Below are 20,994 nucleotides of genomic sequence, written 5' to 3'. Positions count from 1 at the left end.
TTATATGATTCTACTTATTGAGCTTCCTAGATTGGTCAGATTCATAGAGACTGTTTTCACAGGGCTGTAGGGAGGGAGCAATGGGGAATTAAGTGTTTAATGGGGACAGAGTTTCAGCTTGGGATGACAGAAAAGTTCTGGAAATGGCCAGTGCGATGGTTGCACAATATTGTAAGTGTACTTAATGCCACTGACGTGTACACTTACAAGGGTTAAAATAGTGAACTTTATGTTACATTTAATTTACAACCCACCCCCCACCCCACCACAGTAGTAGCTAGTGAATTGTTTTTTAACAATGGCAGGATAAAGAAAGATGACTAGATGATATGCAGGATACTCTGCATTGCGAAATAGTTCATAGAAAACAGACAACCAATAGTTTATATCAAAATAATTGATTTAATTAAATTAGCCAGATATTTGATTTTTATGAACTAAATTAACTGAATTGATATTTTAGTATCAAAAAGACATTACAAAGTTTTATATACAGTCATACTTTTGAAAATAAGTTTAGACTATCTGAAAGAAAAAACAGACATCTTTATCATTTGAATAATGTTTTTAAAAATATTAAAAACCAAAGTTGGGCAACTTTATAGGTAAAGATTCTTTGAAGAAAAGCAGCTCTTTTTCTTCGATTAGTTTTATGTATCATGAGAACAACTTCATACGGCTTATGGTTAAAATACAGATAAATTATGATAAAATGCTTAGGATTTCTAGACTATATTACCTTACATTTGCATTTTATAGTACTTCAGAGTTTCTACATACCCTACGTTTAATTTTATCCTAATGACAGTAACGTCAAGAAGATCATGTAATATTCTATTTTATAGATGAGGAAACTGAATCAGAGAGACATTATGACTTTTTTAGATCATATAATGGCAAAGTCAGGACTAGATTCTAATTCTCTAGACAATTTTTCTGACTAACATTTTTCTTTCTTACTCTTTCTTGCCTTTATAATGTGGGTGAGGATGCCACAATTTTACCACTTAAAGAAAAAAAATCAAAATGAATAGGCAATTCATAAATAGCTGAATCATGGCTGTCTAGTTATTTAAAGTCATATTTACAAAATAAATTTTGTCTAGTGATTTGTAAATACGGATGAAACCTACTAACAATGATGAGAAATTAGTATCTTTCAAATAAATGAAACTCTCTGAGCTACTGCTGATAATTGTTGAGGTAGAGGCTCTCAATGGATTGCTACTTCCTGGAAGTAACTGGGATAATTCTGAAAATTTTAGTGCAACAAGGACAATGTCCTAGAATTCTTGCCTACATATGAAGAAATTCTGATTCATTTGCCAGATAGTTGCTATGACTTTTTACTCTAATGCTGCTTAAGATTTAGATTTCTCTGTGAAATTGCTGAAGTGTCCTTACTCCCATTCATTTAGGGAGGTTGGGTTTAGTTTATTAAGTTAAAAAAGAACAGACTTTGTGATGTATTCTAAATTAAGCTAAATATTTTCCTCCTACTTTGATAACCATGCCCAAAGTCAGCAGTTAAGATTCCGCACTTCCACTGCAGGCGGCAGAGGTCTGAATCCCAGTTGGGAGGATCCCGTATGCTGCGTGGTGCGGCCAAACAAAAAACAGTCTGAACAAGAATTGAGCAACCAGTTACATGTAATAAACTGGGAATTAAAATAGGTTTAAACAGGCTAATTAAAGATTCTGAGATATTTTAGAGTAGCAATTTTTTCATTCTGGCAGGTTGATACATATGTCTCCTACCTGAATTTTCAAATTAAATTTTTTTAGACACCTGTTTGCAATTTTTAAAAATTTATTTTTACTGTAGTAAAACATAAAACATAATATTTACCCTTCTACCCATTTTTAAGTGTACAATTCAGTGGCATTAAGTACATTCACAATGTTGCGCAACCATCGCCACCATCTATTTAACCAAAAATTAAAGACAAATTTTTATGTGATCCAGCAATTGCACTCCATGATACTTAGCCAGATGAGTTAAAAACTTGTCCATCCTGCATATGGATGTCTATAGCAGGTTTATCTGTGGTTGCTAAAACCTGGAAGCAGCCAAGATATCCTTCAACAGAATGGATAAACTGTGGTACATGCACACATTGAAATATTATTTAGTGTTAAAAAGAAACAAGCTACCAAGCCATGAAAAAACATGGAGAAACTTTAAATAAATATTATTAAGTGAAATAAACCAATCTGAAAGGCTACATACTGTATGATTCCACCTATATGACATTCTGAAGGGCAAAACCGTGGAGACAGTAAAAAGATCAGTGGTTGCAAGGGGCTGGGGTGGGAGGGATGAAGAGGTGGAGCATACAGGATTTTTAGGGCAGTAGGAATACGCTGTATGATACTGTAACAGCAGACATGTCATTATACATCTGTCCAAACCCACAGAATGTACGACACTAAGAGTGAATCCTATAGAACAAAGCTATGGATACCAAGGGGGGGTGGTGGGGTGAATTGGAAGATGGGGATTGACATATACACACTATTGATACTACGTATAAATATATAACTAATTAGAGCCTGCTGTATAGCACAGGGAACTCTATTCATGCTTTGCAGTGACTCAAATGGGAAGGAAATCCAAAAAGGAGGGGATATATGTATACCTATGGCTGATTCACTTTGCTGTACAGTAGAAACTGGCGCAACATTGTAAAACAACTGTACTCCAATTAAAAAAAAAAAAAAAGAGTGAACCCTAATGTAAACTATGGACTTCAGGTGATGATGTTGTGTCACTGCAGGTTCATCAGTTGTAACAAATGTACCCCTGGTGCAGGATGTTCATTTTACCTTTTGGAGGTAGCTGTGTGGGGGGGGGAGGGGAGGTTAGGAGGTATATAGTAACTGCACTTTCTGCTCAGTTGTGCTGTGAGCCTAAAACTGTTCTTAAAAAAAAAAAAAAAAAAAAAAAGAATAAATTTTACTTTTTGGAAAATGTTGTGAAAATAAATACTGAAGTGACACTTAAAAATCCCCATAATACATGTGCTAACAGGGAAAAAAATGCTGACTATGCTGTTTAGGCCAAAAAGCCAGTAATCTGGCTGAAAGAACAGCAAGATCTCCGTTATGTAAAATAAACGAAATAAACGATATAGAAAAACATCTGAAGGGATGCATACCATATTGTTAATAGTTTTTTTATTTATAGGGTGATAAGGATATGGATATTTTCATTTTAATATGTTTTAATTTTAAGTTAGCAAATTTCTTGCATGAAAACAAAGATAAAAGCAAAAAGATTATATAATTGTTACACTAGGTTACTTCTTTGTCCTGTTAAGTCTGTGAAGCTCTTTGAAGACAGGAGCAATAACTAGTGTATCTTTGTGCTCCCGCATTAGGGATATGCATACTTTTACAGTGAGCAGACTTTAAGCACTATAAGGTGTTCCCACATAACTGTGTGGTAGGTAAGATAGGTAGAGTGTGCTGAATGGATGTCCTCTCCCACCACCCAAATATATGTCCACATCCTAATCATCATAGCCTATGAATATTACCTTATAAGGTTAAAAAAAGTGAGTATTACATTCTAAGGCAAAGGATGTGATTAAGCTAAGGATTCTGAGGAGAGAGGGGGATGTGAAGATGGAGGCAGAGACTGGAGTGATGAGGCCACAAGCCCAGGAATGCTGGGGCAGCCACAAGAAGCTAGAAGAGGCTAGGAATGGATTCTCCCCTAGAGTTCCCACAGGGAACGTGACCCTGCTGGATTCTGGCCTCCAGAACTCTGAGAGAATAAATAACGTTGTCTTCAGCTGCCAGGTTTCTGGTAATAAATTATGGCGGCCTCAGGAAGATATTCCCATCTTACCAACAGCAACTCTTAGGCACAGTTCTGTGCTCAATACTAAACTTTATAGCTAGTAGGTGGTAGAGAAAGGATTCAAAGCCAGATCTTTTGTCTCCAAGTGCAGAATGCTATTTATTCTATTGCTTAGTATTTTCTAGAGACTGTTCATCCAAATGAGTGATTAATTCAATCATTCCAATGGAAAAAACCTGCCAAAATAATTTTTGGTAGAGATCATGAAAATAAGATAATTTTTGAATTATTCTTTAAATGTATTTATTGTGATGTCTTTGGCTTTGATTTATGCTATAAAACATAAAGAAATGTAAGAAATAATGTGATGTGTACTATCTCTTTTCTAGTCATAAGATTCTAAAACCATAGTGAGACCTAGCCACTGAAACAATAACTTCTTTACCTGGAATAAACGAGTATTTTGCTCGAAATCCCAGTCCTTCAAGTTCTTCATCAGAACTAAACTTAATCCACATGAATCTCCCTGTTGATCTAATTAATGGAGGGCTTTTCACACCACAGTAACGATCTATGAGTGGAGAGAAACCAAACGGCCCATCTCGAACTTCCAAGTGATCAAATCGACATTCAAATGATGGTTCTATATAATAATGTTCATCAAAGGTCAACTCTATTCTTTGACGTGGAGCAGCTAGAAAATAAGAGTGAGCAAATCAGGGCCATGCAAACAAGAGAAAGTAAAAATGGCCTGACACAAGTGAGAAAAGCACAACAACTGCTCTGTTATTGTTTCACACATGAGGATCATAATGAGAACTGTTATATACAAAATTCATGCTGTTATATTGTATATTGATAATAATAATAATGCTACTCTGTAGAACTACCGTAATCTTTCCCTCTGGCATATGATATTTATTAAATTAGTTAAATGTACTTAATTAATTAAAATTAGAGTTGAGAAGCTAATGCTTAGTTCATGAAATACAATGTACCATGATGAATAGAAAAACAGAAGAAATGAAAGAAACATTTAATGTAACTGTGGACATAAATTTGCATAATGCCTAATAAGAGATGCCAGTAAGCTTAAGTTTTTTACCAGAGAAGTTTCTTATACTGATGCATCTAGTTAAATTATACTTTAAGAGATCCAAAATTCCAATAAAATTTCAACCATTATTTTGTTAATGTCAGTATTAAGAAATACTTATAATGACTAGTTTAATTAAAATACATATTTAAATGTTCAAACTAGTTAAACAGGGCATTTAACCAATGTATTTAGTTTTACAATAAAGTAAAAACTAATCCAACGAAAGACAGAAACTGGTCAAATACCTTCCAAAATGTAGATACATTCCTTGTTTGGTGGATATGAGTCAGGGTAATTTGGTGAAGCAAAATGACCTCCATTGCTGGTTCGAACCCAAATGCCACACTGGGTTGCAGGAATGTGCTTGATTCCGATATTTTGTCCATCTTATGAAAAAAATTTAAAATATTACTTATAGTTCCCCCCACAACTTCCCCACAACTGCCCACTCTGTTACACACACGTATACATAATCTTTAAGAACTACTGCCAAATTTAGCATAACAAATTAAATATAGCAGAAGTGAAAGGAAGGTGAAGACAGTATGCTGCGCTGGCTAGAAACATTTGCTCTGGAGGACAAGTCTGCCATGTAAAAGTGGGGAAATAAAATGCTTAGATTTTACAAGGGCAAAACCATGTGGGAGAACCTGATAAATCAGTAAAACTCTATAAAATTCAATTCTGACATAAAAATAAAAGGATCCCAGGAGTTTATCTCTGGTATGGTACCTCTACATTTAGTTTAACACAAAGTCAAATAAGACTCAAAGGTTACAAAGGGATTTTATTTGTTAAAGATTATAGATTGAACACATGCATTTAGCTCTGCTCCTTCAAAGTCCACTTAAACAACAGTAAATCATTTTTTACGGGCATGAACTCGTAAGTACAAAGAAGTGGATGCGATGATAACAACTGGCAGTATAGGTATCTCTGGAAGTGGAGGTGGTGGTGAAGTTGGGCTTTTTAAACACATGAGGCTTGGTTAAAAGTCTCTTTGGAATCGATTTGATTTCTAATATCCTCCCCTACTCCACAAATCAAGGCTGCTGCTGCTCTATCACCATATCAGAAAATTAGACTATTTCTTTGGAGAAGGTACAACAGGGTTGCTGGACCAGGGGATACCAGGCACAGCTGAGGGTGAAAATACCAAGCTGAAAACAGGGAGATGAGGTGAATGTTAACATGCTGAACCACACTCCCCGTCTCTCCCCGCACTCAACTCCCCAAAGGCCTCTTCGTCAGAATTAGAGCCTCTAAGCAGGAAACAGAATCTTAATCTTTTCTGGGGAATCTAATGAGCCCAAAGAAAAAAGACTCAAGGATGTGGACTCGGTCACTCACCAGGGAGGGCGGCAGTAAAGAAGCCCGTCTACACTGGCAGATGGCTAATGAGCAGATCTGCGTGCTCCCCTCATGATTATGAGGGACAGTCAAGGAGCACCAGACATTTGAGGAAAGCCTCTAGTATGAAAAACAGATTAAAAACCAAAAAGCAACTCTGAGGAAACAAAGATTATAGACTATTAAGAAAAAAATCAAACACTAAACAAATCATTTAATCTCCTCAGAGAACAAGAGAGTACAGCTGACCCTTGAACAACAAGGGACTGAACTGTACGGGTGCACTCACACGCTACTTGGCGTGCGGTCAGCTCAATGTGAGGCTGCGGAACTGCGACTCCGGAGGGCTGGCCGCAGAGTTACAGGCAGGTGTCTGACCACGTGGGGATCGGTACCCCTAGCACCTGCACTGTTCAAGGGTCAAATGTGTATCTATAAAACAAGAATACGGCATACTCTAAAATAAAAAGAATATTCAGAAAACAAAAGAAAGTTTCTAAAAATAAAATGAAAAAAATAGAAAGTTTAGAGCAGAGGTCCATAAACTATGGCCCTGGGCCAAATCTGGCCTGCTCCCTGTTACTGTAAATCAGGTTCACTGGAATATATCCACGCCCATTCATGTGTGTACTGTCTGTGGCTGTTTTCACCCTCCCACTGCAGAGCTGAGTACGTGCTCCTGTGGCTATAAAGGCCTGAAAAGCCTTAAACAATTACTAGCTGGCCCTTTAGAGAAAAAAGTTTTCCAATTCTTCCTTTAGAAGATAAACTTTAGGAAGTCTCAATGAAGACTACTGAGAAGAAAACATTTAAAAGAGAAATGGAAAATAGAAAATATTTTTTTTAAATAAGTAATGAAATACCAAGTTTTTTTTTTAAGCTTATTGGAGTATAATTGCTTTACACTGTTGTGCCAGTTTCTGCTGTACAACAAAGTGAATCAGCTGTATTTATACATATATTCCCATATCCCCTCCCTCCTGCGACTCCCTCCCACCCTCCCTATCCCAGCCCTCTAAGTCATCACCTGTCATTGAGTTGATCTCCCTGTGTTATACAGCAGCTTCCCACTAGCTATTTTACATTCGGTAGTAATATATATGTCAATGCTACTCTCTTACTTTGTTCCAGCTTCCCCTTCGCCCCCTCCTCCCCATCCTGTGTCCTCAAGTCCGTTCTCTGCATCTGCATCTTTATTCTTGCCCTGTCACTGGGTTCATCAGTACCATTTTTTTAGATTCCATATATATGAGTTTGCATAAGGTATTTTTCTCTTCCTGGCTTACTTCACTCTGTATGACAGACTCTAGGTCCATCCACCTCACTACAAATAACTCAATTTCATTCCTTTTTATGGCTGAGTAATATTCCATCGTATATACATGCCACATCTTTATCCATTCATCTGTTGATGGGCATTTAGGTTACTTCCATGTCCTGGCAATTGCAAATAGTGCTGCAATGAACATTGTGGTACATGTCTCTTTTTGGATTATGGTCTTCTCCGCGTACATGCCCAGTAGTGGGATTGCTGGGTCATATGGTAGTTCTATTTTTAGTTTTGCAAGGAACCTCCATACTGTTCTCCATAGTGGCTGTATCAATTTACACTCCCATCAACAGTGCAGGAGGGTTCCCTTTCCTCCGCACCCTCTCCAGCATTTATTGTTTCTAGATTTTTGATGATGGCCATTCTGACCGGTGTGAGATGATACCTCATTGTGGCTCTGACTTGCATTTCTCTAATGATTAGTGATTTTGAGCACTTTTTCATGTGTTTGTTAGCCATCTGTACGTCTTCTTTGGAAAAATGCCTATCTAGGTCTTCTGCCCATTTTTGGATTGGGTTGTTTGTTTTGATATTGAGCTGCATGAGCTGTTTGTATATTCTGGAGATTAATCCTTTGTCAGTTGCCTTGCTGGCAAATATTTTCTCCCATTCTGAGGGTTGTCTTCTTGTCTTGTTTATGGTTTCTTTTGCTGTGCAAAAGCTTTTAAGTTTCATTAAGTCCCATTTGCTTATTTTTGTTTTTATTTCCAGTATTCTAGGAGGTGGGTCAAAAAAGGATCTTGCTTTGATCCAGAAATACAGATCAATGGAACAGAATAGAGAGCCCAGAGATAAACCCACGCACATATGGGCACCTTATCTTTGACAAAGGAGGCAAGAATATACAATGGAGAAAAGACAGCCTCTTCAATAAGTAGTGCTGGGAAAATTGGACAGCTACATGTAGAAGAATGAAATTAGAACACTTCCTAACACTGTGCACAACAAGTAAACTCAAAATGGATTAAAGAGCTAAACATAGGCCAGACACTATAAAACTCTTAGAGGAAAACACAGGCAGAACACTCTATGACATAAATCAAAACAAGAGTTCTTTGAAGACCGAAGAGAGAAAATGGACAAAAGGGAATTTTAAAAATTAAACAAGAAAAAAGGGAAAGAAAAATTTCCTACACCCAAAGACAAAATTTTCATACTGAAAAAGCCCAGTGGGTGACTTCATGTAAATCCTGAACAGATGTAACCAGGATTATAATGATATTGATGTGGGTGCTGTGGGCATAAAGTTAAAAGAACACTTGCATGTGGTTGAGGTTGAAGAGTAGGTGCATGAAAGAGCTAATTCTCATCTTCCATGGTGGGAAAATTATTGTCTACTGCCTGTAACTGAAATAAGAATAACCGTATAGTATGTTATTTAGAAATATGCAGGAAAATACCAAAGGAATCAGCTAAAAGAGTGGTTATCTTCATGGAGAAGTGGGTTAAAGTAGGCTGGGGGACTGATTTTTCCTAATTAACTTTTTCAGAATGCTTTGATTTTTGTCATGTATATGTATAACTCTGATGAAAATAAAAATAAATCAGGTTACTTAGGAAATGTACTAAACTCTGCTATGAAAATCTGGCTCAAAAGTCACACTAGCTAATTCTCTTTCATAGACAAGGACAATTGGAACAGGTCCCCAGGGCTTTGAATAAAATATTGATGGAAATGTTTCATTTGTCTACACTGGGAAAAAGGGATTTTTGTTTTTGCTTAGTGATAAAGCATGAATCATTTAATTTTTGGACATAATCCATAGTGTTCTAGGAGTCACTAATTATGCCAATTTTTAAAATTCATCAGTGCAAGACTTTATGTTAACAATTTACTCTAGTTAACTGCAGCTGAACCAAGCTGAATTGAGGCTGATAGGTCGACAGAAAGCCTTAGGTTATTGGAATACCCTAGAGGGATTATGGAAATAGTACTTAAAAGTTGTAATCCTTCCAAATAAGCCATCCCACTGTCCTGAACATGCAGTAAATTAGCACTGTAAGTTCTTTACCTTGGGTCTTTTGGGCCACAGCAATCCCTTCCACTACAAGTACTGTTATTAACAACACTAGAGAAATAAAAGAGAAGAGAAGTTAAAAAAGTTGAATCTACATTAGATTTTACCAAGTTTATAAGAAAAATCAGATGACAAAAAAAGATGAACTAAAACCCCCTATTTGCTCTCAAGATTTTTAAGTGTTAAATGTTACTATTTGGCACTTAGGACAACCCAAGAAAAAACATAATTGATGTTATACTCATTTATACAAGCACTAATAGTACATTTTCATTTCATGATGATTAAAAAGCACATACTTTTTATTTATTTTTTTTTACAACAAACTGTGCTGACCAATTATCCTGTAATTACTGTACTCCATCTCCTCAAAGACTTTACACACATAATGGCTCGCTCTGCAATGTACTATGTCAGTAAAACTTCAATTAGATTATTTGCCTTGTAAGAACATCCGTAATAAAGACAGAAGTAAGGGGGCAGCAGTCTTCTAGAAATCGATTCAAGACGCTCTACAGCTGTGCGGTACGATGCTGTGTTCTGCATTACAGAAGCTAGCATTATTCAGAAAATGGAGCTTCTCCCCCACCCCCCGGTTTAACATTTCTGATACCCAATGAATATATTGTTTTGTATATGTTTGTGTTTTGAAGATAACACCGTTATTTTTAAGAATGATGCACTGATATCTTTCACTCTCCCTTTCAATGGAAACCACACTACCAGCCTCCAGTATGAACTGGAGTTTTTATTCTTCATCCAGTCAGCAAGCACGCACAGAGCACCTACTGAATAGCAGGCACTGAGGATACACAGATTGAGGTAGGGGAGAAATACAGCAAAACAGTTAAAAGAAAATGGACTTTGGGAGTCAGGTGGATCTAGGCTGGGGTTCAAGTTTTGCTCTGTACCAGCTGTGAGGTCTTTTCAGCTCAGTTCACTTATTTGTAAAACGGGGATACTGTGCTAATAACACCAACCTCACAGGGTTGTTATGAAGATTAAATGAGATGATGCACATTGCACAAAGTCCATTATATGTGCTAGGCATTCTGCTAAATAAATGATAGATTTCAGGACAAACTGCTGTCCTTAAGGAGTCAACCTATTGTCAAAGAAAATCTACAATACAAGGTGAAAAGGAGTTTAACAGGGGCTATACAGAAAGCACAACTGAAGCAGAAAAGGGAACCATTCATTCTGCTGGGCGCTAAGAGGAATAGAGTGAGGAAAACTTTAGAAACAAAAGGTATATTCCAGCGGAACCTGATAGAACTTCTACCCCAGAGATGGAGAAAGAAACAGCTTAGACAAAAACATGGCGCCATAAGCACTTACCTATAGGAGGTGTTGGCAAATTCTGAGTAAGATAGTACAGTTAGCATGTGGAGGGGAAAAGTGGTACATCAGATTAGAAACAGGAGGATGAAATACGATTGGAAAAAGACTTGAATGCCATACTAAAGAGTCTGGACCTTTGACTACAAGGCAAAATCACTGTGACATCACATTTGTGTTTCAGACCACTAATCTTAATGGTTGTATGGAGTCTAAATTTTTAAAAAGAGAGGTCACTTAGGAAGCAAAGATGATAAGGTCTTGAAGCAGAGCAGAGGTAGTGTAAATGGGAAGGAGGAGAGATTTATAACAATTCAGGCGTGGAGTTAACTGCAGCTGGGGACTTAAAGGATGTTTAGGGGTGAGGGAGATAGATGCACTGAAGAGATTGCTAGTTAAGTGACTGTGAAGCCACTGCTCACTCAGTAGCATGCACTCAGCATCTACTAGCCAAAGTCACCAATGTACAGAGTTCTTATCATCTAGTGTTGTTTACATCTTATAATCTAATCATACATCTTCATCTTTGGTTTCTTGTTGACTTTTGTTTCCTCTCAACTTTAATTTCCCCTCCTTTTCTTTGGTTGTTAGTACTGCTGAAGACCTCATGCTATGTAGGAACAATCCTTCCTCCAAACTCTTCACATCTCTGCACTAGATGGGAGTTAGAGGAATGGATTTTCAAAAAAATTTTTTTTTAAACAGAAGATTTCTAATCAAAAAGAGTAGGGAATTTCCTGGCGATCCAGTGGTTATGACTCTGCGCTTTCACTCCTGAGGGCCTGGGTTCAATCCCTGGTTGGGGAACTAAGATTCTGCAAGCAGTGAGGTGCAGCCAAAAACAAAAAGAAAGAAAAAGAAAGAAAGAAAGAAAAGAAAGAAAGAAAGAAAGAAAGAAAGAAAGAAAGAAAGAAAGAAAGAAAGAAAGAAAGAAAGAAAGAAAGAAAGAAAGAAAGAAAGAAAGGGAGGAAGGGAGGAAGAAAGAGAGGGAGAGAGAGAGAGAGCGAGGGAGGGAGGGAGGCAGGCAGGCAGGCAGGCAGGCAGGCAGGCAGAAAGACAGAAAGACAGACTAGGGTAACATTAGATACTTGAGAATTCAGCAAGTATCACAACCATCTGGATCAATGTATCTTGATAGAGGACACTATTTCCCAAGGCATATCATCCCATTCACATGACACACAACTGGTCAAAATTCTGTGCTCATTATACCTTTCCTCCTGATTCACAGCTGTAACAATCTTCCAGTTTTCACATTTATAATTCACAATATATAAGCAAGTAACACAAAGCCAGGAAGAAAGGGAAGGTAAGAAATCAATAAACTGAAACCAGGACAGCAACAGTAAAACTATGGCAAACAGATGAATTGTGCCCGGAAAATTATACTATATAATGACTAATAAAAATTTGGCTTTGTAAAACACTTGATTTATGCGATTTGCAAAGAACATACAACCGAGGTAGAAAAATTGTAATAAAAATAAAAGTATAAGACCAAATAACCCTATTAATCTTTTCTACATTATTTAGGGTGTTGCTCACAATCCTGACCAAATGTTTAAAAAAGCTATTCACAACTCTATCAACCGAATGAACTGTGCCACTGAATTAAAAAAAAAAAAAAAAGATATATACATAAGGCAAATCTGCAAAACAATCAGGGACAAATATTTAGTGATAGCTATGGTGATACAGTTGTGACTATTAATCATCCTAAATTCTATATCATAATAAACACAGTTTCCTCCTAGTTGTATAACAGGATCTTTGTAAATTGCTTGCTATAATCAGGCTGCGATAGTAAAACAAACTCCACTGATGCCAAATGTTGGAATTATCTAGTACATGAAGCAGTGCTGTTGTGCTCTGTTTTGTCCTTAGTCCCGATATATGTGTCACTTGCTCCCCTCTTCCCTCTTCTCCAATAATTTCTCAAATCCAGAAATACCTCACACTTCGAATTCAAAGACAATGTACCCAGGAAGGCACTGATTTTTTAAGGCTGAAATTCATGCCAAAATAAAAATTCTAAACTCCACAACCACAGAGTCTGGTTATGCAGAGAACTGCTTGTGATCTGATGCTTGAAAAAGGTAGTGCTCACCACTTACTTCCTCACCTCTGGTTCTGGAGTTTAGTGCAGTGTAGTGTAATGACCAGTGTACAGATGTGACTTAAAAATGAAGGCTTAAATGATAAGACAGGTGCTATTCAAGGTATTAAGTACAATCCTCCAAGCTGCTTCTTTTAACCCTGAATCATTGTTATCAGAGTTCTACTTGCCATCTAGTCCCCAGACCTTCCAGTTTAAGGTTGTACTTTTCAATCAACTAAAAATCAAGGTCAGGTTTATTCTTTCCACTGTTACTTAATAGTGGCAGCTTTGGCCAATGCAATAAATAGTGTAAAGGAGACAAAATTATTATTTATAGACAATGATATTTTAAAACTTAGAAGTCCCAAGAGAATTACTTGGAAAATAATTACACCTATTAAGGGAAGAGAGTAAGACCAAAATGAATTAAATAAACAGGTAAATAAATTTAATATAAAACAATGTAAAGGTAACAATTCTTCCCAGTAAGTCATACAATATTTAATAGTGTTTTAATAAAAATCTTAGTTTTTTGGGCACTTAAAATGCTTCTAATGGTCATCTTAAAGACTTTTTTATATTGGCCAAGGAAAATATAAAAATAAAAGACTAAAATACATAAAAATAATATACTTACTGTAAAGCTACAGTAATTATAAAATGTAGCAACAGTAGAGGAAGAAATAGATGACCTGTCAACAAACGTTACTAGCATCCACTGTGTTACAAGCAGTGAGTCAGTCCCTGGAACTACAACAAACTAAGAAGACACGGTCCTTATTCTCAAGGAGCCTTAAGATAGGAAAATGGAAAAGAAAAAGCTCAGAAACAGACATATACATCCCAGAATTTTTTACGATATATGTGATATTTGAAACACTTGGTGAGAGGGCAGTTTTAATAAATGGTTCTAGGATAACTTGTTAATCATTTTGGGAAAAAACAGATCCCTATCTAAAGCTATTCATAAATAGAAAAACAAATAGCAGATTGAAAAAAGGTGAATTATATTTATACTTCTGGGAGAACACCATTTGTAAAAGACAGAAACATAAATAAAAACTACAAATAAATGGGAAAAAAGATTATGCCACTAGAAAAATGTGACCAAAAAAAGGAGAAATTCAGCTTTACTAATATAAAAAAAAAATGCAGTTTCTAGTGTTGGTCAGGATATAGGAAACTAACTTATTCTGCCACTGGACTGTAAACTGGCAAAGCTTTTGGGAGGTTAATATGGTAATATATATCAAGGCTTAAAAATGTACAAATTCCACTCATCAGTTCTTCCAGGTTAAAAAATGAATCACTGGGACAGCAGTTCTCAAACTTTAGTGTGTATCATATTCACCTGGAGGGCTTATTAATACACAGACTCAGTGGGGGGGGGGGACTTCCAGAGATTTTGATCTAGTAGGCCTGGCGTGGGGCTTGAAAGCTTGTATTTTAACAAATTCCCTAGTGATGCTAAAGCTGTTGGCCCTGGGACCACACTTTGAAGAGCATTGCAATAGGACAGTGACAGTATACTGAAAGAAAAAGAGGCTGCCTGTTTTCTCTTTTGGTGACAATAGAAGCAGGTGTGGGCCAAGATGGATGGGGCAGGGCAGAGGGTGGGCACAAAGGAGTTGATGAGTTAGTATTGGAAATGTTGGTGAATGCTCTACTACGTGTGTGTGTGTGTGTATGTGTGTATTCTCATCATGTCCCTACAAATACTAATTGTTTCTGAACATCTGAACTTGCCATGGACCTCCCTCTGCTTCTACAAAATTACCTTCACGCTGTTAAAACCCTGCTTTTTCTAGGAACTCTTTCAAGATAAATTTTATTAGATAGCATTCATACTTTTCATTTCTGTGACTATTCACTAGCTCTCTATTTGGTTTTGTTTCTTTCACTGATTTTGCACATTCCTATCATGTTAGCATAACGTTTGGCATGAGTGATAAAAAACCCAAACAAGTAGTTTAAACAAGATATTCTCTATTAAGTAAACAAACTGTCCAGGTAAGTAGTCAAGGGCTAGAGTGAAGGCTATACCATTACTAGGGACCTAAGCTCCTTCTATCTTATTGTTCAGTTGTGTACGACTTTCATTTCCAAGGTCATCTCATGGTCCAATATAGATACTGGAGTGCCAGGTACTGTATCTTCTTTTCAGCTACCATGCCTGCATTACAGTCAGCAAGAATGGAGAAATGTCATAGGGCATTCTTCCTTCCTTTAAAAACATCTGCCCAGAATCTACAGTGATCTCAAAATAAAAATTTTAACTGAATGACCAAAACACCACCACTTCCCCAAAGTTGAACACACATCCAACTGATCAGACTTATTTAGTCACATGGCCACACCCAATCCTAAGGAAAGCTGGAAAATCTAGTATTCATTCTGCGTGATTGTGTGCTTAGTTAAAATTCAGAGAATCACTGAAAAGTAAAACGGATATCGGAAGAAAACTGGCTATTTCTGCCACAGTCCCTTATAGCCCACTCGGTACTTGGCAGCTAGTGATCCTTTCAAAACATAAATCAGATTACATCACAGCCTTTCATAAAAATCTTCCAATAGAGTCCCATTACATCTAGAATAAATCCATACTCCTTATTCTGACTCCAGAGGTCCTATGTGATCTGGTAACTGACCATCCCTCTGACCTTCCGACTGCTATCTATGGCTACACAGGCCTTCTTCCCATTACTTCAACACACCAAGCTAATTCTTGCCTTAGGGACTGGTTATTCCTTCTGCCTAGACCCTCTCTGCATGGCTGGTTCCTTCCTGTTATTCAGGCCTTGTGAGGCCTCTCTGACTGCTAAAGAAGCTCTACATTTTCTTCTTCATCCTGTTTTATTATATAAATAATACTTTATTACTTACATTACCTGTTATTTTTTTGCTTATTATCTGTCTCTTCCTACTAGAAAGAGGGACTTGTCTGTCTGATCCACTGATGCATCTCTAGCAACTAGAAGACTGGCTGACCCACAACAACACTCAATAAAAATCAGATAAAAAAAAAAGAAAAAAAAAAAATCAGATGAATACATGAAGTAACTAAGCAAAATCCCTATTATATCTTCTAGTAACTACAACACATAGTACAGAGCTGCACTAACAAATTAACAAGCACACATCTTGGTTAATAGTAGGCACACAGACGACCCCGCTTCTTCGAGCATGAATCAGGGGACAGAAAAAGAACTTTTTTTTCCTTTTCAGATATGCTACCACTCAATTTCCTCAAGCTGACTCAACTTACCTTTGTCAGTAGTTAAACGTACCTCTTTCTAAGCCTTCCTGTTTTTAGCAACTAAGCGGTAAACATAAGGTTTGGTACACCTATCATGAGATACCATAATGTAAGAACCGCCTAACTGGTCTCCCTGCTCCTCACTATTTTCTATAATGAAAGCAGAATGGAGTTCAATTAGAGTCCACATACTCCTTGAGGTAGCAGTAACTTGTTTTCCATCAGCTATGTTCCAAAGAACAGAAAAAGAACAGTACCCTAATTTAATCAAACAATTTTACTTTTTAGTTAAGAAAGAAGATAGACCTTGGCGAACTTAGGGATCACTCCAGCCTCACATGCTAATCACGTTGTTAATCACTTATAAGAAAGAGCAACTGCAAAAGTGCTTTCTCTGTCCTGAAGAATGTGACAACCTTCTTGTTAGCCAAATGCTCTTGAGATGGCTGTTTTGTATGCTCTAATTATACAGGAGTCTTCCTCAGACATCCACAGCAACTACCATCAGATTTTAACACGACCAGGTCACATTTTGAAGATCTCTTTTGATATCTTCTCACCCGCTAAGGTTGTAATTTGCAATATATTACTCTAGGCATATTTAAACCAACACACCTTAATGTCATTTTGACTAGGACAAATTGAACTTTCAGATTATTACACCCTGTAATTTTGTAAACAAATACGCTAAAAAGTGTCAGTCCTTCGGGGGCCACTCTGATGAGCGACTGAGAGGGTGAGGTTCCTCCGCAGTCAGAGCACCCTTATTCTTTTATTTATTTATGTATTTAGCTGCCCTGGGTCACAGCTGCAGCACACAGGCTTCTGTCTAATCGTGGTGCATTCTTATCTGTTGCTTCTGTTTAGTTTTTAAGTACCCCCTCATAAGAGTTCCTTTGAGGGAGTTCTGTTTAAAGAAAGTTTGGAAACTACTGGGTTAGATTACCTTTCAGGATTCCCCTTTCCAACTCAAAGACCACAATAACTGGGATCTCAAAGTGTCCCAGGGACACATCAAAAAAACAAAAAACAAACAAACAAACAAAAACCCAACAGGGACTTCCCTGGGGGTCCAGTGGTTAGACTCCGCACTCACAACACAGGGGGCATGGGTTCCATCCCTGGTCCGGGAACTAAGATTCCGCGTGCTGCATGGTGCAGGGGAACAAAAAAAATCATCAACTACTCTGCAGGATCATAAATTTTAAAATGATAGGAGATTGTGCTGAATGGGTAGTAACCAAGAGCAGAACTTGGATTATTTTTTAGAATTTTAGATATGAACTTTACAGTTTATCTTTTTTCTATCTTATTCCTAAAAAGGACGGAAAGTGGCTTTGATTTGAACTTGTTTTGTAATGCACATGTATGTGTATTACAGGGCTGCATGTTTTTCCTAAAAGGTGAGTTTTGTTTCAAAACACAGATAAACTGCATTGAAGCTGCGGATTTACTATAATAAAACCATCATTTAATCAGACTTTTCAACTTTCAATATTAAAACATTTTCTCAAACTCCTGGGGGGAAAGAGCCCAAAAAGTTAATTTTTAACAAGGCTATGTTTAAAAACTTCCTTATTAAAGGGATAGTTTTTCATTATGGTACTTATTTCTGTATGGTTTAATTTCTTGGAAGAGGCTTAAGAATGAAGAACAGGAGTTAAAATTTGTCACAGTTGCAGGGAAGATTTTTAAAACACAGTGCCAAGGGATAGTTATGCATTGTAACACCATAAATTTAACCACAGTTTATAAAGATTTAAATATAACTGAATCTAATAGGATTCTCCTGAAGCAAGTGTGCAGAATGAATATGAACAGTGAAAAACGGGTTTATAAACCTAATGTAATATTTTCATGGGACTATGATACTTATTTAACTTTGACAGAAGGCAAATCAAATTTTATAAGACCTGGAGTGATCATAAACAGTTAAAAGTGAATTATTCAATTTTAACAATATATGAAAGGTTTAAAAGCCTAGCAGAGTTATCGTTTTGTTCTCACTGCTGAAAGTAAAACAAAGAATCAATGGCATCTTAAAGAAAATTACCTTCTACTTAAAATTTCACACACTCATTATGGATGATTTGTTTTAGTAGAAACTGACCGTAATATTCCAAACAAGGCTTTTGGAAGGTAATATCTATAATTATGCAAATGTTAAATAACTGCTTCTGATAAGAACCTCTTCAATGTTGAAACAATTTACACCTTACAGGATACTTAAGGGCTACTTTTTCATGCATTGGTGCACATAATGAATGGTAGCACCTGGGGAAAAGCCAACATTTTTTAAAAGGTAATTTTTAAAAATTAAAAATACTAATGTTTGTATAGGTAACACATGCATTTGGTTTAAAAAAAAATCAAATGATACAAATGGGTGTGCAGTGAAACAGAAATCTTCCATTTACTCTTCTCAGTCTCCCAGATCTCCTTCTCAAAATCAACTTTTGTTATTTCTTGAATCTTTCCAGACCAATTCCCCATATTTACAAGTACATATACATAAACTTTAGAAGACTTGAAGATAGCTTGCTTTCTCCCTAATAAACCTAACAACAACAAGTTAGCTTGAGCTTTAAAAATACACCAGCATGTAAACATAGTGTAGGTTGGGTAAAATTCAAAAAAGAAAAGCCAGATACAACATTGTTTTCACTGTAGCTCTGCCATCAACCACAGAATCCTTTTCTGAAAGGTGCAACAACTAATGCTTCACCACGGTGGCCAGAGAGGGCAGTGTGTACCAACGACAAAGGCAAAGGCAGAAAAGCTGCAAAACCCTTCACCATTCCAGGAGTATGAGAGATTCCGTCCTATCCAGCTCAGTTTCGTCAAGTTCTGCAGGTAAAGCTATATAATGGATCTACATGATTTCTCCCCAGAGGGGGCTACTCAGATGGAATGTCGTTATTATACTGGACATCCTAAGGCAATGAGGACAAGGAAGAAAATTCAGATAAGGAGCACTATCAGAAATCCCACTGTGCACGTGGTGTATTTTGAAAAAGTAAAATAAGATCTTAATTTCCAAGAGATAGTGATATAAGTTGGGAGTTGCAGACAGGGAAGACGACAGAAATTGATTTCAGAGTTTTAAAATTTTAACAATGAGAAAATCATTAATAATCTATGGGGTAACTGCGAAACAATCACCAGATAGAAAGTCTTAGGTTACCTTAGTACAAACTGTACACAGACGTATACAGTGGGTAGTTAAATTGCTAAAATATCAATTATGAATTTAGAAATATCTGAAGAACAATTTGTGCATTTAAAATTTAAAGCAGAATTATACTGATTTTTCCAGTAAAACAAATTTGAAAAGTGTTCATATGGAGTGGGAAAAATAATCCAACATTTTTCACTGTACAAATATCAAGATACAAGGAAAAGCGATGTACGGTACCGCTAATCAATGCCTTAACTTCTTACCCAATATTTTAAAAAATAACATTACAAATACACAGCTATTCCGTTTTCAATCTAAGTCTGTAGCGGAAAAGGGAAGCCCTTTTTTGGTGGTGGGGTTTCCTTCTGAGGACCGAAAAAAGGATTTATTCAGTCCGATTTTCAGAAACTTTATATCACAATCTTAATTATCTACGTATGTAAATTTTAACCGAAAACAACACCTCCTGGAAAATGCAAAGCAGCTGTAGTATGTTTTGGGGCTTTGTGTACTTGGCAAGCCGACTCTTTTAATTCCCGGTACAACAAACCAGAAAGGACCGGACCGCGGCGGCAGGGTATCCTGAGGTCCCGGGAAGCGCCTGGGCGCAGCCCCGAGCAGCGGCGCCGGGCCGGGCCGGGTCGCGGCGCCCGCAGTGGTGCCGCAGCCTCCGTGGCCGCAGCAGGTGGGACCCGGCCGGCGGGCAGGCCGTTCCTCCGCCCGCCCCCGCGGGGCTTCTCGAGAGCCGCGCCGCGACGCCTCAGCTGGGGTTTTCATTGTTCGCTCGGAATGACTTTCTGTTACTGACGCTGAAAAAGAACGGCCTTCACTCCACTCGAAACCCACAACTTTGCAAAGCGATGCGCGCAATTCCGAGGAAGAGGCGCGAGGGCGCAGCTCGGAGGGCCGGAGGGGCCGCCGCGTCCCGCTGCGCTCCCGGCTCCCCCGCCACCGCACGCAGGGGCCGGGGAGAAGCGCTCGGGGAGCGGGTCGACGCGGCGGGAGCGGGGGCTTCGCGGTCCGCTCGCGCCAGACAAAGGGGCGCGTCGGCCGCTCGGCGCCCAGCGGGGACGCGGGGACGCCGGCCTCGCCCGCAGGGGGCGCCGTCCGCGGCCCCGGGCGCTTACCTTTGAGGACCGAGCAGAGCTGCTCCAGGGCCATGTTCCCGAGCGGCCCGGCGCTTCGCGAGGGGCCGAGGCAGCGACGAGGCGGCGGCGGCGGCGGCGGCGGAAGCGCGGCGCTCACGGCTTGGCGCGGCGGCAGCCCCGCTCCGTCCCCATCGCCCGCCACCAGGCTGCTCCCCGCGGGGCAGGGCTCAGGTCCTGCGGCCCGCCATGCCCAAGCCTCCCGGCGGGCTCCCGCGCGGCCCCAGCCCCCCGACGGGCGCCGCCTCCTGCTCCGCGGAGCTCCGTCCCATCGACCGCCTCGGAGCCAAGGAGCGCGGACGCGGGGCACCGGACCTGCGCCGGCTGCTCCGCCTGCGGCCGCGGCGCGGGCCCCGCTGAAGTGGCGGGCGCGGGGA

The 20,994-nt window shown here is 38.6% G+C and overlaps 1 protein-coding gene across 4 annotated transcripts in view; it reads right to left on the bottom strand.

The window, feature by feature from the left end:
- Positions 1-20,994, bottom strand: part of NETO2 (neuropilin and tolloid like 2) — a 73,274-nt gene extending 52,280 nt beyond the window's left edge. For 2 of the 4 annotated variants that reach the window (XM_057712651.1, XM_057712652.1), the window contains exons 1-4: positions 20,600-20,994; positions 9,597-9,653; positions 5,150-5,290; positions 4,251-4,499 (exon numbers count right to left, since the gene is read on the bottom strand). In XM_057712651.1, the coding sequence (XP_057568634.1) occupies positions 4,251-4,499; positions 5,150-5,290; positions 9,597-9,653; positions 20,600-20,633 (481 nt within the window). In that variant the 5' untranslated portion in view covers positions 20,634-20,994. The remainder of the gene's footprint in view (positions 1-4,250; positions 4,500-5,149; positions 5,291-9,596; positions 9,654-20,599) is intronic. The other 2 variants (XM_057712654.1, XM_057712653.1) reach the window with 2 other exon arrangements.

Source organism: Hippopotamus amphibius, chromosome 16 (genome assembly GCF_030028045.1).
Source record: "Hippopotamus amphibius kiboko isolate mHipAmp2 chromosome 16, mHipAmp2.hap2, whole genome shotgun sequence".
NCBI classification, from domain to species: domain Eukaryota; kingdom Metazoa; phylum Chordata; class Mammalia; order Artiodactyla; family Hippopotamidae; genus Hippopotamus; species Hippopotamus amphibius.
The sequence above is the reverse complement of the archived record's forward strand: the minus strand, read 5'-3'. Positions and strand labels throughout refer to the sequence as shown.